The 18,518-nt window shown below is 40.9% G+C and overlaps 1 protein-coding gene across 1 annotated transcript in view; it reads right to left on the minus strand.

Annotated features, from left to right (window-relative positions):
• ARIH1 (ariadne RBR E3 ubiquitin protein ligase 1) overlaps positions 1 to 18,518 on the minus strand; it is a 110,427-nt gene that overhangs the window by 37,260 nt on the left and 54,649 nt on the right. The window contains exons 3-6 of the mRNA XM_089671403.1: positions 15,347 to 15,491; positions 6,854 to 6,946; positions 6,290 to 6,345; positions 5,410 to 5,476 (exon numbers count right to left, since the gene is read on the minus strand). Of these exons, the coding sequence (XP_089527529.1) occupies positions 5,410 to 5,476; positions 6,290 to 6,345; positions 6,854 to 6,946; positions 15,347 to 15,491 (361 nt within the window). The remainder of the gene's footprint in view (positions 1 to 5,409; positions 5,477 to 6,289; positions 6,346 to 6,853; positions 6,947 to 15,346; positions 15,492 to 18,518) is intronic.

Here is an 18,518-nt window from a genome sequence, read left to right on the forward strand (position 1 = left end):
GACATGATTCATGCTGCTTGCAGAGGAGTAAACTGGCAGACAAAAATGACACTTAGTGCTCTGGACTGAGAAGTACACACTAGACAGCGATATGTTTTGTTCATATTTCATGTCAGAGGTTTACAACCACTCTAAAGCATTATGTTAATGCAAATGTAGCTGAACTTTAAATCTGAAAATTAACCAGCTTATATATTTTGCCTTTCCTGGTTCCTCCTTTCCTTCCTTATCAACATGCTACTATGAGATTTTCAAACAAAACCTTTCCTTTTTCATTGCATACCCTATTTTAGAACCAGTGGCATCACTGGGTCTTTGCATTTCTCTATGCAATGCAGACACATCATGCCTGGTGGGAGGAATCCAAACGGCTCTGTACATAGCTTCCTGAAAACATCACAGCACTCTGCCTCAGTATAAGTTGCTTCTTGAAAATTACTCAACCAGTCATCAGATCAACAGGCTTTGACACAAGGAAGCAAAGTACTGCCTCTACACAGAGACAGGGCATTGCAAGTCAGTAATGGCTAAAAGATCAACTGCAGCAAGACTACACGCTAAATAAACTGGTAACTAGCCTTTTGCTCTCTGCTTACACATACACACACACATATAGCCTGATGGGAAGACGCTAGGGATCGACTGCTAGACATCCGAGTATGTCTTTCTACCAGGTTCTTCTGGGCAAGTTTGAAGTATAATCACCATTTTCCTCCATAGTTCTACTTTGTGGTGCAGATGAAGCAGAATTGGATGGGAAGGCATATATTGGCCTGAAAGGAGACCAGAGCTAGGGCATCTGAGGCCAGAGCTACAAGATCCCTGGATCAGTCAACAAATTGATTTAACAGACTGAACTCATCTGGATGAAGCAACCATTCCCCCTGGTTAAAGCAGTGGGGAATTAGATAATCCACCTGCCAGATATCCATGTCTGCGGTGTGGAATGCAGTAAATGCTAGACAGTGAGTTTCTGTCCATCTTGTTTGTTTCCTTTAAGGCAGCCAGGCTCCTTGTGCCGACTTGACGGTTGATATATGCCATTGTGGTGTCAATATCTCACTGCATCCAACCTGGGTGTCTCTTTAGAAGAAGGTCCAGACCTGGAGGGTCAACCTGACTGCTCTGAGTTAAAGGTGTTGACAGGGAGTTTGGGTTTCTCTCTTGACCATGTTTCCTGAACTTTCAAAGTACTGGGAAACTCTTCCCCAGTCTGACAGACATGCATATGTGGTAAGAACTTTGTGATCTGTAAGAAGAGATTTTCCCCACTGTTACAGCTGGAGTGGTAAGCCACTAGAACAAAGAAGTTCTTGCTTAGTTGGATAGGAACATGGGTAAGTCCAGGGAAAGAGTCTGCATTTTCCATGCTGACAGAATGTTTTGTTGGACAGTTTTTGAGTGGAATTGGGCAAAAGGTACTGCCTCGAAGGAGGCAACCATTAAACCCAGAACTCTCATAGCAAATCTCACTGTGGAATTTCTTTAGGATCTCAGTTGTTTTAGAAATAGAACTTTCTGGAAGAAAGACGTTTGCTTGATATGTACCCAGGATCAGATCCTGGTGTTCTACACGTAGGGAAGGCTGGAGAGCAGATTTTTTTGAAGATGATAATCGAACCAAAGGCCTAGAGAGCAACTGAATTGTTTTGGACATTGGACATAGCTTAAAAGGAAGCCGAATCCTTCAGGAGATGGTCGTCTAGATAAACTCCCGCATGAATACCTTGAGTTCAGAGCAGGGCACGTAAGTATGCTAAGACTTTTGTGAATACCCTAGTAGCTGAAGATAGGCCAAAGAGCAGTGTGACAAACTGGAAGTTGCTGTCTGCCACTGAAAAGTGTAGGAATCACTGGTGAGATGGGTAAATGGGAATATGCAGATAGGCAACTTAGATATTCATGAATGCCATGTATTCCACTTGTCTCAGAGGAAATTACTGACCTTGCAGATTCCATGGGATATTTCAGAATTTGAAAGAATTTGTTAAAGGATTTTAAGTCCAGGATAGGACAGATACCTCTGATGGGCTTTGGTACTGTGAACAGGTTGAAGAAGAATCCCTTGAACCTGTCCTATTGGTACAAGCACTCTGTGGGACAAGGGGTGATTCAGCAAATCTGACTGTCCATGCACAGTTTTTGGTTGATTTAAAAAGGAAAGCGATGAGGTGGCAGTGTTTTAAACTCTATTTTGTACCCCTTGGAAAATGCCAATTGAACCCACAGGTCTGGGACATCCATGACCCAGAGAGATGCAAAATAAACTGTAAGATGTGCCCCACACACACACTCTTAAATGGCCTGGCAGCCTTTGTGGGCCAAGCCTTGTGCTAAAAGGAAAAGCTGAACTTAGGTTTTGAAGTTGAATCCTGGTTAGAGTGCGCAGTTACGTTGAGCATATGAATGGAGATCAGAGCAATTCTGGATACTTGTCTCCTAACGTGTTCCAGTGCATCTACACAAAAAAGAAGAGCTGAATTAAAGTGTAATTGCGCTGTAACAGTGCAATTCTGAATTACAGGGTCATGTTTGTTATTTATTGTCCTAGTCCAGTTACCTGCAGTTTAACATGAAGAAATACCAGCCAGAGCTGGTTGCAGGGCTGGGCCTGCCAGTTAAAGAAATCTTTAAAGAGAGTATCAAATATTCTATTAGCAGACGCTTTGAAAGAATGAACATCTTCAGACAGGCACAGTGATATGTTTGTTTTTGAACAGATATATCAGGATCAACCACAGGAACAGGCCAACTTTTATTGCAAACACTTTTTCCACTGGATTGAGTTTAGCAAAGATTATAATTATTTTTTGGGGGAGTAAATATCCTTTCAACCAAATTGTTATAGACTGCACATTCTATCTGTTCATTAACAGAGAAAGTTTTTGTAGGTAACTTTGTTCACAAAGAGGCATGGGGAGACAGAAGATAGTCAATTTGCACAGTGCTAGGCTTTTCAGGACGGAGGCAATGAGCTTATCGCTTGAATCCTCCTCTTCAATATAGTGACAACGTATGGCAGACAAATCTTACGCAGCTTCCTCCAACACTGCCCCAACACCTTCTGCATGCCTTCTGATTCTGCATCCTCTGGACCTGCACATCAGGGTCCGACACTAGCTGAGAAATGGGGGTAGGAGAGGAGGCAGGGCATTTCTGAGTCCTGGACTAAGATGGCTGTAATAAGGCCGTAATCTGTCAAAAGAATTGTGACAGATGCAGAACATTCTCAAGTAGACTGCTTGTTTTGTGCTTCAAAATCTTTTCAGGATTTACAGCTAGAATCAGATGCTAAGACTGGTGTTAAAGCCGAGTCCAGCTCCAATGCAAGGAACAGATCATCACTCTGAGTGTTCTGAATTGGTGCCCTTTCGCATGGTGTCTGCCACATCTCACAAAGTAAAGTGGAAGATAGTGTCCTGAAGGAATGCACGATAACCCAGGTATAGACGTTCCTGCAACAAATTATGTTGGCGAAAGGGTGAAAGGAAGTGCCTGAATACCTTATAAAGGGCACTAGGCAGAAGTGGCATTAATGTGTGCAACTAGAGATGGCATGTAACACCTCATCATCTACCTGAGAATCGGAGTGGTTGCATTTGAGCAAAAAGTTTGAAAAGCTTACACTTTGGAGGTGAATATATTTCATACATGCCCCCCCCCCCCCCTTTTTTTCTCCACAGTAATGGTGAGAGATACAGAGTGACCCTGTGTTACATGCTCACATTGCTGGACTGCATATAAAGTCCAGGCTTCGCCTGTCACGGTTGGCACAGCCCCAAAGGGGTCTTCAGAGAGTAGTTTCATAGCGATGGGCCATGGCTCTAACCCTGTATAGTTCCCTGTGGCTAACGCTGCATGTTGCACCAGTGCCAAGGTGAGTGCCCCAAGCAAGATCCAGCGTCTGAAACATCATTACAGGCCATCCCCACAGTACAGGGTTTGGGTTTGGCTCCCATGGTTTTACCAAGGTTGCACTAATCACCTTCAGATACTAGCAAAAAACTAGGAAAAAGACTCATGGAGCAGGGGGGTAGGGTTATAGAGTGTGTCCTCAAAAGCTTTTCAGTATACAATCAACTGAAGGTATGAGCCTTTAACCCATAGTATATGAATAAGTTGCCTGTCTCTTGTACTGTATAAGATAAAATATAAGCAGTTTTACCACTTTTCTATGGCATTCAGTCGATTGCAGGCATTTTGGCGCGATCACATAAAATGCAAGACCAGCATTTCAACATTGCAACTTGGATCTCAGGAGGGAAGAAGAGAACACCAAAAGCAGCGGAGCATAAGGTGAGTAAAACCACTTTTATTGGTACCCTAGAGTAGAAAGAGCACTTAGCCTTTGCAGTGCAAGGAGAGTCCCATTGAAAGGGTGTTTTTGAAAATTCCCTGGATTTCAACTTTAAATTCATCCTTGTGGAGTATGCAAGGCCTCGACTACAGCCTGAGTCAATGGCTAAGCACTGCCCGCATTGCTCTACTCCTCGCCACTTTTCAATCAACTAATAAATGCCACAATTTAAGAAGGTTGTATCAGCACTGATATTTGAATTTAAGCTTAGCACTGTCTTGGGCAGAAGTGAATGTCCATGTGTGGTCTAGGTGCAGGATCCAAGATACTCCTCAGCAACGCTTAATGCATTAATGCAAGGTAAAAACTTTCTGTGGGCTGCTCTCCCCCCAGCCCCCCTTACACTTACCTGAGGCCAATCTCCGTCCAGCGTTGTCCAAGAGAGCAGCGGCTGTTCCAGCTCTTTCTCTCCTGAGAGACAGCAGCAGGAGTCATTGTCTCCTGCTGCTGTCAATCAGAGCCTTTGAGGAGAGTAGGGGGGGCGGGGCAGAGCTGTGCTATGTGAGTGAATGGACACACGGAGCGGGGCTTAGGAGTAAGCTTGCATGAGTTCCCCTATAGCAAGTGGCTTGCTATTGGGGCAGTAACCAAGGGGGAGGAGCCCAGAGTGCCAGCAGGGGACCCGAGGAGGAGGAGGATCAGGGCTGTTCTGTGCAAAACCACTGCACAGAGAAGGCCTAATGTGTTTGTTAACTTAATGAAAGAAAACTAAGCTTTACAACCACTTTAATATAATTGTATTACTATGCGCAAATGTTTAAAAATGTGTTTCTGTATATAGTTTGCAATTTGTACATGGGGCAGATAGATTTGCTCTATTTATTCACAAGCTCTACTTCATCCTTTGCAGGGCTATTCCATGGCTGTGCTTTACAACTCCTTTGCACAAAGTAAGTCTATGTGTAAATGCACTACTTAGGTATATCTATACCAACTACTATACCAACTACAGCCCCTTATACACAAGAAAACAACACATCTGTAAAATAGAGCGGCTCTCATAAAGCAGTATGGCATTTTATGCCTTTGCCTTTCTGTAGAGAAGGACTTACCTCCACAAAGCTATTAGTTATTAAATGTTGATACTTTAATTTCACTTTTGAATCTGTAATCAGACGCCTGTTAAAAAAAAAATAGAAAAAATACCAGGCAAAATTAGTACTAAACACACTGTGCAGTACAGGATACGTTTCACACTCATCACTGCAGCTCCTGCAAATATGCTGTGTTAATGCCAACCATATCCTAGCAAAACCATGCATGTACACCCAACACCACAAAGTACCACAGGGCAGTGGACAGAAGGGAAAAGAAGCATAAAAAATCAGGGTTGTAGCTTGAGGCTTTGTAATACTGAACCAGTAAGCGCTTCAGTTCTTTTACAGTTAACACAGCTATAAAAGTCTATTAAATCTAGAAAAATGTGCAGATATGATTGAAGAGTAGCTTGGTAGGTTAATTACCTTCTCAAACATTGGTTCACCTGATGCAGTGTACAAGCATACAAATAAAAAATGCTTCTGTGGGAGACTTATTAGGCAGGCAAACAGCTCCTGCTTGTGTCATCACTGCAGTTTCCTGACTACTTATTCAAGCAGTACCTACAACTAATGAGTTATGTGAGTGAACAAGGGTATTCTCTATGAACAGCATTGCACATGTAACTGCTCAGACACTTTATCTCAAAGCAATGGGCAGAGGTTTTATTGGGTAGAACAACTAGAGTACACAGTATTTAATTCTGTCAAAAAAACAACATAAGATGCACTATGGCTTTACCAACCCAGTCACAAATGAAATTCATGGGCATGACTGATATTTATCCCCTGGAAGCTAACTCCTTAATCGAATCATTTTGGTTCAAGTTTCCCTTTATCTATTTACAGTGTAAGAATTGCATTACACATATAATTGGGTGTTTACAGCACTTACATTACTGTATTGTCATCAACTAATATGTCACAGCCATGAGCAGGGCAAGAAATGGTCTGAAATGAAAGAAAAACAAAACATAAAAATTTGTTGCTAAAATGATGACAAACTAGTAAAATCCTATTTCCATATATAAAAACATTAAAACATGGGGACAAAAAGGGACCTATTTATAAACGGAAAGCAGATACCACAATCTGCTGACACCGCAGTACTGGCTCCACACTGCATTTCTTTTTTTATGCTTCATTCATAAAATGCAGGCTGTGGTGTGGATTCTTCTGTGTCCACAGAGTATTCTCTGCACAGTATCCTAAAGCATACTGATATAAGGCGAGGCAATCCTGGTCACATGAAATTCCCACAAAGCAAGCAAAGTGCTAAACACATTTGTAAAGAACACTGATGTGACATACAAATGCACCTTTTTTAAATTCTAAAAACAGTATTATGGCAACAGTAAGGCCATATCCACAGCTTTATAAATGTGACCCAAACTAAAGAAAATAAAAAGTGAACAAAAAAATACAAGGAAGAACAGAATGAACACTTGTCTCAATATACCTGTCCCATTCCTTCCTCGATAATTTTGGTGGTTAAGTATTCACTCCAGCACTGCATGCAGAACTTGTGACCGCACTCAAGGCCTGTGAAATACTGAAGAAAACATGGAAAAATTATAGATACATAAGATGTTACATGTAAATAGATAAACTAATAAAAAATAAGGCACACAGTTTAAAAGTGTATTTAACTACTTACTACTGTATATAATAGTTTGATATGTTTCAAGGATGTTTCATGAAGAATAACATGCTGTAATACACGGTTTTCAAGTGGAACTTTAGCTAAAAAAAAAATGGCCGAACAGGCATGAATTTTAATGCACAAGAGACATGCATGGTCTCTTATGCCTTAAAGTTGCTTACCTGCCTTTCCGCTCCTGTACAGTGAACGGCACATGCACAGCTCACTGTACAAATCTGACAATGCCGAATCTGACTGACGTCATCCCAACCTGACCAATGACAGCGGCCAACGATTAAGACCCAGAAAACAGCCGCTCAAAAATGTCAGAGGCCAGGGAGCTCCAGGACACCACATTGCTGGAGAAAGGGTAGATATAGTTCCGCTTTAAATCAAAGCCCCTTGTTCACAGGGTAGTCCCTTACAGCATTTTAGTGCCACAGGGAGGGACAAGTGCAGCACTCAGCCCTGCTTTAGTGCAAGTACGGCTCATAACAGTGTTCAGCCCCACAAAAGACTGACAGACTGCAATGCTGGCACCTGTCCTTCCCAAACGCACTTAAATCCTGGGGAGGTATGCAAAACTGTTAGATGGCCCATGTGCAAGGGGCCTAACACTTATGAGTGGGTTTTGACATCACCCATTAGCGAGGCAGGCATGGGAGACAGAAGGGGCTCACAAGGTTAACTAAAAGTTAACGGAATGTGTGTGGAAGAAACCTATTAGTGCTTGCTTTTCAGACTTATAGTTAAAGTAAACTGCACACAAGTTTGCTTTACATTTGTAAAGTGCACTTAAAATTAAATCTACAAATGTATGTGCACCTTTTTATAGGCTAGTTAGGTGTTGACACTCTATTGTGGTATGCATGGGGGAGGGGATTGGAGGAGCCTATCTGAACTCCAATGCTATTTATATGCTGAGGGAGCTCTGAGTGTGCTCAGTAAAAGGGAAACTTTTTCAGTGATAAACATTTCGTGAACGATGTGGTTTTTTTTTTACAATATCAAATCTATATTTTACCAATAAACCTTTAACACAAGGTGTATCAGACACTAGTGTCCAAAAACATTAAGGGGCTCCTAAGGATAGACTAAGGCAAGAGTTGTTTGCCTTTAGATTCTCAAGGGAGGGGGGGCCAAGTCATTCAGAGGTAAGTGGGTGCATGTATAAATTTCAGTTTGAGCGAATGAGCTCTAAAAATAAAAGGCAGTTTTGGCAAAGAAAATAAAGAATATACAAGTAAACATGTGCAAAGAAGCAAACCCTTTCATCTGCTGGCTGGAATGCAGATATGAAATGTTAATATTTAAAATTTTATACTCACCTGACTATTTAAAAAATAAACATATAAAAAGTATACATGTACATGCACAGTACACATTGTGTTGCATCATTGACCACTTCACTGTTAAGATCAGCATTTTGTGTTAGAAAATTACTTAAAACCACAAAAGCAGTACATTTTCTGAAAGCAGAGGCCTCGGAAAGTAAAACAGTGGTCATTGAATTTTTTTTACATTTAATATTTGCACAGCTGTTTATCAAATGCATATTTTATAGACCAAATACACTAAAATGATTTTTTTTTGCACACAAATATAACCACCAGTTTTTTGGTAAAATATAAAATAGGCAGTTGCATCACGTTAATAGATATCAAACATGTCAAGAATCAGAATTGTTTTAGTCTGTGAATTGGCGAAAAACCTATGGCACCTAAAACTTTGTATAGGTAATCCTTTAAAATCCTTTACGGCTTATCAGTTTAGATTTAGCCATGAATTATTAAGCCCTAGAAGTACTGTTCTCACTGCAATTGTGGGGATAACTCACGTGTGGCACAACTGCAGTTTACAAACACATGTGGGACTGTGGGGACAGGAAAATTTTTTTTATTCCATTAATTGTTTATCTGTATTTACTTATAGTCATCACAAGGGGCTAAAAAGCCTCCTATGTGAGAACATAAGCAGGCAACAGATACTCTTTATGAAGACGTCCTGCACTCCACCGCAGCTTAACAAATTGTACTTGATTAGCTGCATCCTTGGCAAAAATAGCCAGGGAATGACAGCTCTGAACCTGGAAGTAAAAAATCCTGGTTACTTCCAGGTTCCATAGTCACAGAAGAATGGAGGGTTGGTACTTCTCCCAGTTGATCGCTGGCAACAAAAAAATGACACCAAGCTGAAGGCTGCAGCTGCAGGCACGAGTTTGTTTTAACTGCTATCCAGGACATTTTAATACAGCCTAAAACATGAAGTGGTTAAATAGCGTAGCATGTTTTGACAATTTCGCCATGGCATATCATTTAAATCCAGTCTCTAGGCTAATTTCAAAAATTCCTTCAGCGGGCCATACAATAATTGAAATTTGGTTGGTTCAGCAGGCACCATCTGAGATTCGATCCATGTATGGGCGATTGTACCCAAGTCGATCCATCAATTGAATTGGGTGCAACCAGTCTGTTGGATTTTCTACATGTGATTACTAGCAGCAGTTAAAGCTGCTAGCAGTAATCATTTTGTTTTGCTGGCCGGGAAGGCTCGTGACCACCCCCCTGCAGAACACAATAGCCCCAAGGGAGGCATTGCTCAATCAACACTATGTTGATGGGGAAATCGAGCGATTTTATTTCTTTCCACCTCTGGTGGAAGGAAAGAAAATAGAGTAGAGTAATATATGGGCTGAATAACAAAAATGCAGCACTAATCAATAATACATTAAAATATCAACATAAAAGTCCAAATAAATCCTCAAGTAAATGAGACAGGTTGCAGGAAAAGATTCTGGCGTCATAAACCGTCACCAAACACCAGAATAAATAAGCCACTTACCGGACGATCAGACTGTATAATAATCAGTCAATATGCGCAGTACATAAGGAATCAATGAGGCAGGTAATTTTTCACTAAGAGTCCTCCTTAAGGTGATGAATACTCCTCTTCTGTAAAGATCTTCAAAAGCAGGAAAAACTCCCATCCAATCCAAGGCGTTTCATCATCAGGAAGACATAGTCAGGGGCGTCAGCTTCCTGATGACAAAACGCCTTGGGTGGAGCTTCGGCGTGTGACATCACCACGTTCTGGCGGGACAGTGGCCATATTTTCGGTTTGAAACATTTCACATTCAATGCTGGTTGTTTTAATGCTTGATGTACATGTATCCTTTATTACATTTGGCAAAACTTTACTGAAATACTACACTATGAGTTGCTTTTGTTTTATATCCCTTATTTGAATATTGGATGGGAGTTTTTCCTGCTTTTGAACATCTTTAAGGAGGAGTATTCACTTTGAGGACTCTTAGCGAAAAATTACCTGCCTCATTGATTCCTTATGTACTGCGCATATTGACAGATATTATACGGCCTGAATGTCCGGTAAGGGGCTTATTTATTCGGGTGTTTGGTGATGGTTTATGACGCCAGAATCTTCTCCTGCAACCTGTCTCATTTACTTGGATCTATTTGGACTTTTATGTTGATATTTTAAACGTATTATTGATTAGCGCTGCATTTTTGTTATTCATTTTTAAATTTGCCTTTTGTGTCAAGCGACTTTTCCTTACTATTTTGCTCTTTTGAATTTAGAGTGTTGTTACATCCAAGCGCAGGTTTTTTGTGTTTTGTAATCTATGGGCTGCTTTAGGTTTTTTGTTCCACATAAAACTAAGTTTGTTACACACAACTGCTTTATTTGTGATCTAGTATTACAAAGCCATGCACAGAAGGGATATGGCACTCATTCACTACACCAAAGACCCATTTGTCCCACATCATCTGTATTTCCTTGCTGGTTGCTGCTACAACCAGCATTAGTGTATTTCTATTAGTTTTCCCCATCTTTTTTTATTGGGTGTTATCATAAATAAAAAGTACAAAACAGAGCCAACTGGGCATACCCTGCCTCACTAATAGGGGGAAACAGAAATAAAACAAAACAGAACCTTACTTCCTTGCGTACTTGGCTCAGAGAAGGAGAAATGTTAAATACAGAGAGAATATATTAACAGATCCAAGGGCAACACTACACAGGACCACCTCTACAAGAGACCACTATAGACATAAACAGCAAGATACTTCTGACTCGGGGAAATTGCCTCCAGGGAGGCATTAGTATAAACTGCATTAAGCCAGACAGGCCAAACCTTAAAGAATTTCTTGGGAAAACCCTTAGAGGTATGTGTAAATTTAGAGTAGAATAGCCGAGTTAACTTAAAGTGATATTTAAGGCAAATTTATTTTAAGTGGGGGACCCACGCAGAGGCTTCAAGAAATATAGTATAGTACACACTCGTGCAGAGCAAGCAAGGGCTTCACCCATAACAGATGTGGCTTGCAACCATATACACAGACTATAGCAGCCATAGTAAAGGCATAAATACACGATAGAGCGAGTAAGATGTCCCTGTATTGGTTGTGCGCAATAGGGACTTGGAAGTAGTATGCAACAGTCATCTTAAGGTCTCAGCCATTTTGTTTTCATGAGCAGTGACCTTCCTCCCTCCTCTTGCAAACTACTGAATTTGTAGCTGTAAGTTTTAACAAACTTCAAAAAGAGCCTTGCCTCTTAACTAAACACAAGCCAGAGTCCAGACCTGAGTGCCAGTTGTGAACAGCTAATCAGTCTTGGCAGGATGTCCGTTTCCACAAACCATGAAAACTTTTCCCTCTGCCCTATCGTAAAACTATAAGAACTCAGTCAAGCCCATCACACATGACCTGTAAGGCCATTGAAGCTCTAGGAATTCAGAGCGTGCCAAAAAACGTCTATTTCACAACTTAACAATTCCCCATACAAATCATAGAATTCAGCAGGAACAGGACACATTTAGATTAGGTATATATTTGAATAGGGAATATCATTCCGAACCAATCAAGATCATACATGACTATGGTAGCACGTACGTAAGGGAAGGAAGCAGTCTCCTCCCTCCTGGGTGACAAAGGTACGCTGTGTTTGGTATTCCTGTTTATGAAATATGATTCAGAATAATATTCTGTCAGTTTCTAAAATACCGCCTGCATGTATTGAAAGTTATTAATATTAGTGTAAAACTGAATTTGAGAATTGGTCGTAAACCTCGCGGCCTCCCAGCACCCATCCATTAAACCAGATTATTGGTCAGATGGTCTCTGGCGACACCCCTTTGACATTACAGAAAAGAAGATGACTGGACCTGGTAAGGAAGCTCTCATTTTAACATCAACCAAGGAACACCCAAGAGAGCCACGGCAACGGTTTTTTTTTTTTTTGGACAATTGGACTCTGCTAAAACCAAGGACTTTGCAAGTATTCTCCATTTTCATCTCTATTTTCTCTGTTGCGTTATTGTTCTCTTTATGTCTTTGTAACATCCTTTTATGTAAATATCTTAATTGCACCATTTGACCTTTCATTAATAAACCCTATATTGAAAAGTGTTAAAACTATCTCTAAGGCTTTTAATGTAAACTAAAGAATCCCTCTCTCTTGAAGAGTGCTACTGATAATAATCCTCTGAATATTGTTGTCTGTGGTGAAAGTGTGTGTTGCAGACGTTTATGCTAAAATCATAGTGTTATTGTTAAGATTGTGAATTTCCTTCTTCTCGGAAAAAAGGTGGTGGTGGCAGTTTAAAGAATTAATTGCGTAATTAAACTAACCCAGTGACAGTTGCTCTCAGGCTGCTGGCACATAGATTATGGTCCCGTGAGCTGGAAAAGATTTGTACAGGGTGCAGCTGAGAGTGGCAATGTTAAGCAAGTGACAGTGCGGCATAAGATTGGCTGGTCCTTTGTCTGGAGTTGGTGAGAAGGGCAGGGGTCGGGCACTGCATTCGTCACAGTCCCCTTTTCGGGAAAAACTCATACATGCAATACATAACGTTAAACTTTAAGTCACAGACATTACCAAAGCTGTTGTGGGCTCAGCTGAACCACACCATGTAATTTTTTGGGGGGCAACTGCTATTAAAGCAAGTATCCTTGTATAGAGGTAATCTGTTAAATGTTTCCAGAAAATCAATATAGAGGGAGGGGCAGACTTGTTCCATTGCATCGTGATGGCCTTCCTAGAATAAAAAGTAGTAGACTAACCAGTGTTCTCTTGGCCACTGTGGGAATTAGATTTTCCACCAGCCTTAGAAAGCAGATTGTCCTAGTAGGCCTCAGGGAAATGGATGCAACAGTTTCAATTATGTCTAGTATCTCTCTCCAGAACCTGGTGATAGTGGGACAAGACTAGAAAATATGGGGGAAATCGCCAGGAAAGCAGCCAAATCTTAAAATTACTGCTTACCATTTTAAAATGCTCTATCTGATAATGTAAAGCTGAAGTCCAGCTTTTTGTACAAGTGCAAGTTGGCCCAAATGAACTATGTCCTTCACTAACACGGGAGGCCGCTGGATGCGCTATATAAACTTTACGTAGCTGAAGCTACATACAGCAATGTGTTCCAGTGAGAGACTAGACTTTCCTTTCTCAGCCCTGAAACACAATAGCGGCGCTCAGTCATTCATAGAAAGCGATGTATTCTATAAATGAATACAAAGGTTCTTTTGATTGACAGAGAAGCAGCTGATGATGTCACAGCCTCGGACTCAGCCAATCAGTGTAAGCTTTGTCAGGTATTACTAATTTTATAAAACGAACAACAGAAGTTGTCACCTCATAGTAAAATTGTTTAAACATTACTAACAGAATCCTACAATTCTCTATTACTACATTGGCTCCACCTACTGCTTCCATCAGGCATAACCTGTGTTCTATAAAATGCACTGTTTACATGTGATAATATCTTGTGTACCATGATGATAACTGCAAGCTGTGGAGACACACAATTCATGTTATGGGGGAAAGCCACGCTGAACAGGAACATCCATCAGTAAAGGCTGTGTTTTGCCAGTTTACAAGAAGCCTAACAGTTTTGGAAATCAAGCAGACAATGGCAATTAAACTTCTTGCCCTTGCAGAGACCAGTAGAATTTGATTTGAAAATTTTCATTTTGCGAAAAAGTTGTTGGATTTTTTTTTTCAGCGATTAGGTGAGGTCAAATCGATATCCGTTTTTGACCATAGTAATGAGAAAATTTGAAGCAGCATGATAGCAAACGTTTCTCAAAAGAACAAATTTCTAACTGTGAATGTGGTTTTTGTTTGGGAAAAATTGTCCGGGATTCCATTCAAATAGCAGATATGGACAAATTATAATTTTATTAATTGACTCAATGATGGCAACAGAGAATGTTCTAATAAATCATTTTTCAGAATTTTCATATGAACATTTGAACAAAACCATGTATGGCCAACTTTAGCCTGACTTGGACTCAGACCTGCTCCTGCAAAGAGGAGGAACATTTTAAAGTAGCTTTAATCACCAGTTCACAAAAGTACATTAAAGTGTTACTAAACCCACAACAGTTAAATCAGTCTGTATATGCAGTAAAGCATGCTTGTTATACTCACTGTGGAACCTAAGGGGTTAATCCTCTGCATTGTGTAAAAAGGCTGTTTGATCCTGACTTCTTTGATCCTTCCCTTCTTCCAGTGCACCCCTCTTATCTCCCGATAAGACATATTGTGTAGAGACACTGCACATGCTCAGTTTAGTGTGTATTGCTAGAGGTTTGTTTTTTTTTTCTTGGGAGAGTGCATGTGATCAGCACAGGGCCAATCAGCACTGCCCAGATGGAGGTCAGGGGCTCTACATGCTCAAAAAGAAAACCCCTCCTACAAGATTTAACCTGTGCTCGGCTGGACACTAATAGAAGTCACAAGACTGCTGACAAGAAAAATGTATTTAGTAGTTTATATTTACTAAAATAATTGCATTTCCATGGTGTGTGTACTGTGGGAGAGCAGATATAGTGAATGTAGGGTCCTGGGTTTAGTAACACTTTAATCTAAATTGTTACATGTTAGCTACGGTATGTATTATGTTTTGTCCTTATATTACGATTTACTCTTATTTACAGTACTAAATAATATGTTGGCAATTCACAGCAGTAAATACACAATTATTCACCTACTTGCATGTTTGCTTGCAGTTGCCATCATCGAGGTAGATAACAGTCACACTATTTCAAAGTATATGCGTACTGCTTTTAACATATCAAAGAAAACATATAGACTTTGATTTGCTGAAGGTAATACGTGGATCAGTGAAATACAGTAGCTCAAGACATGGCATTTCTTATATGTAGGACATCAATTATGCACCACAATTCAGTTTTTGTTAAGGCTGTAAAATGTATAGATTTAAGCATGTCAGTGGAAAAAGTGAGGGGCAGGCAAAAAAAAAACACTCACGGCAAAAACACTTACTGAATTTGGATAGTTCAAGTAGCAGATCTGACAGGGCATATCTTGGGCAGAGGAACGCGTACTCATGGGCCGTGTTCGTGATTTCTTACTAGGGTTAATGACATGACATTCTGAGAAGAGCTTCTCCAAGTTGCCATCAAAATACCTAGCAGCAGAGAAGAAAAACAAATGTTTAGGACTAGGACATCTAAATGCTTACAAGCCCACAACACCAGACACTGCCACCATTCCAATCCATATAAAATAAGCCATCTCAAGTTTGACAAGCTAGAATGTATTTGTTTTAATGTTCCCCCACCCCGTGTTCAAAACAGATCTCTTTTTAATCCTCTGGACCTCACGCTATGCAGCCTGTTCAGCAGCTCCCCGTCCCTAGCCCTGATGCTAGCTAAAGCTCAGGCAGGATCTGAGAACACTCTTACTGTAGATCTTCCCTGGCACCTGTCAGGCTCCTCTGTTGGCAGAGCAAGGGAAAGGGGAACAGTTGCATTCACCTGGAACTTCCTTGTGACTCCATAGGGTTAAATACTCAACTAAAAGGTCATTCCAGGGATCTTCACTGTGAGTCCATGTCTTGCATGGGCTTTGCGTGAAAACTCCAGGCCAAACTCTGTACCTACCACACATGTGCAATGTTGTTCATTATGACTGGGTCTGTGATCCCATGGATGGCTGTGTGCTCCATGTTTACAAACCTAGCCACAGAAATGAACAAAGGTGAATGCACACATTGTAGATGTAGGGCCCAGCTGTGACAGTTTTCAAGCAAAGGCTGTGCAGCACTGGGAGAGTACACTGCTCATTTGGGTCTAGGGGCATAGAAAAGAAAAATTACTTACCTTATCCTCTGCACTGCTGGACCATCTTCTCACCCATGCTCCAGTGGTTTAAGGTCCTGGCATCATTAAGGCCAATGTAGGGCCCTGCATTGGATGAGATGATGCAAAAGGACAGTCCACCGCTGAAGCATAGGGGAGCACCGCCTGCTGGAAAAGCAGTGGACTGGGTAAGTGCAAGTGTTTTTACTCTCCCCTAGAATAAACAAGCAGTGCAGATACAGCCCCACTGCAAAGTCGACTTTTCACATTTCCTGGAGTTGCACCTTAAGAGAAACTAAATACCACACACAGGAAAACAAACAATTTCACTGTGATAATTTATTTAAATGACATCGGACTAAACCCCCATTCCCTCGAGCAAAACAAACACAATTCTAATACTGTACACTGTAACAGATATAATTGTAAACATTATGAATTTCTGTAGTTAATAGCTACATACTGATTCCCTATAAAGAGGATAAGACTCATCACTGGTACCAGACTACCAATAATGTCTTGAGCCAGGCATTGCTTAAAAGCAAGAGACTTCCAAGAATGTATATTGCAATTTTGTGTGGATGCTGGCTTTACCCTCAATCTGTTTTCTTACAGTTTTGGTACTCTGGTGGTGAGATGTCCACTTCTGGGCACTGCAATACTTATACAAGCATTCTATATTATACAGTTGTGTTCAAAATAATAGCAGTCCAACATCACTAACCAGATTACTGTTTTTTGGTATAAATTATATTTCTACTTGACAAATAATTTACTAGTAGGTGTAGGAGTAATAGAAAACCAACAGACCCGACAGCCATTTCATGCCTGCTGCTGATTCTGTGCAATTGAATCATTAATTGAAAGGGGCATGTTCAAAATAATAGTGTGGAGTTCAATTAGTGCGGTCATTCAGTCTGTGAAAAAACAGGTGTCCCTTATTAACCGCTTCCCGACCGTCCTATAGCAGAAGTACTGCTACAGGGCAGCAGGGCTTCGCAAAATCACGTGTATATATACGTGATTTTGTATTTCCAGGTAATGGGGGGCCACACGCGCCGTCCTACCTGCACTGCCATTGGCGGTTTCAGCTGTCAATCACTGGGTCCTGGCCGGAGATTCCCTGCCGGCACCTGGCGATCACCGAGGCACAGAAACAGAGGAGAGGTCTGTAGGTAATTTGGGTGCAGCATTACATGACAGCGCAATTGTCAGTTAAAGTAATGCAAAAAATGGCCCGGTGAGAAAGGGGGGTAAATCCTGTGGAGGGCAAGTGGTTAAAGAGCGAAGGCAGCAAATGTTGTACATGCTGGGTATAGTGTATTTCTTTCTAAAAATCTGAGTAAATGGGTAGTTCAAGACATTGTTCATAGGAACAGCATAATTTGATTAAAAAGTTGATTGGAGAGGGGAAAAACATATAAAGAAGAGCAGAAATGGATAGGCTGCTCAGCTAAAATAATCCCAAACGCTTTAGAATGGCAACCAAAACCAGAAAGACGTAGAGGAAAGCGGAAAACTACCATTTGAATGGATCAAAGAATACTCAGAATGGCAAAGACTCAGCCAATGATCAGCTCCAGGGTGGTCAAGGAAGATCTAAAGTTACCTGTGAGTACTGTTACAATTAGAAGACGCCTATGTGAAGCCAAGCTATCTGCAAGAAGCCCCCGCAAAGTCCCACTGTTGAAAAAACGACATGTGCTGAAGAGGTTACAATTTGCCAAAGAGCACACTGACTGGCCTAAAGAGAAATGGCGCAACATTTTGTGGACTGATGAAAGTAAGATTGTTCTTTTTGGGTCTAGTGGCCGGAGACAGTGTGTCAGATGACCCCAAAACACTGAATTCAAGCCACAGTACACTGTGAAGACAGTGAAGCATGGTAGCACAAGTATCATGATATGGGGATGTTTCTCATACTATGGTGTTGGGCCTATTTATCGCATACCAGGGATCATGGATCAGTTTGAATACATCAGAATACTTGAAGAGCTCATGTTGCCTTATGACAGAGGAAATGCCCTTGAAATGGGTGTTTTAACAAGACAACAACCCCAAACACAACAGTAAGCGAGCAGCATCTTGGTTCCAGACCAACAAGATTAAAGTTATGGAGTGGCCAGCCCAATCCCCGGATCTTAATCCAATAGAAAATTTGTGGGGTGACATCAAAAAAGCTGTTTGAGTTAAAACAAAAAAAAATGCAGAGGAATTGTAGAATGTAGTGCAATTGTCCTGGGCTGGAATACCTGTTCACAGGTGCCGGAAGTTGGTTGACTCCATGCAACACAGATGTACAGCAGTTCTCAGAAACAGTGGTTAACAGTGGTTAAATATTACTTCAGTGATTC

Source organism: Staurois parvus, unplaced genomic scaffold, assembly GCF_062004578.1.
Source record: "Staurois parvus isolate SC_StPar_1 unplaced genomic scaffold, SC_StPar_1.0 ptg000105l, whole genome shotgun sequence".
In the NCBI taxonomy this organism is placed as follows: domain Eukaryota; kingdom Metazoa; phylum Chordata; class Amphibia; order Anura; family Ranidae; genus Staurois; species Staurois parvus.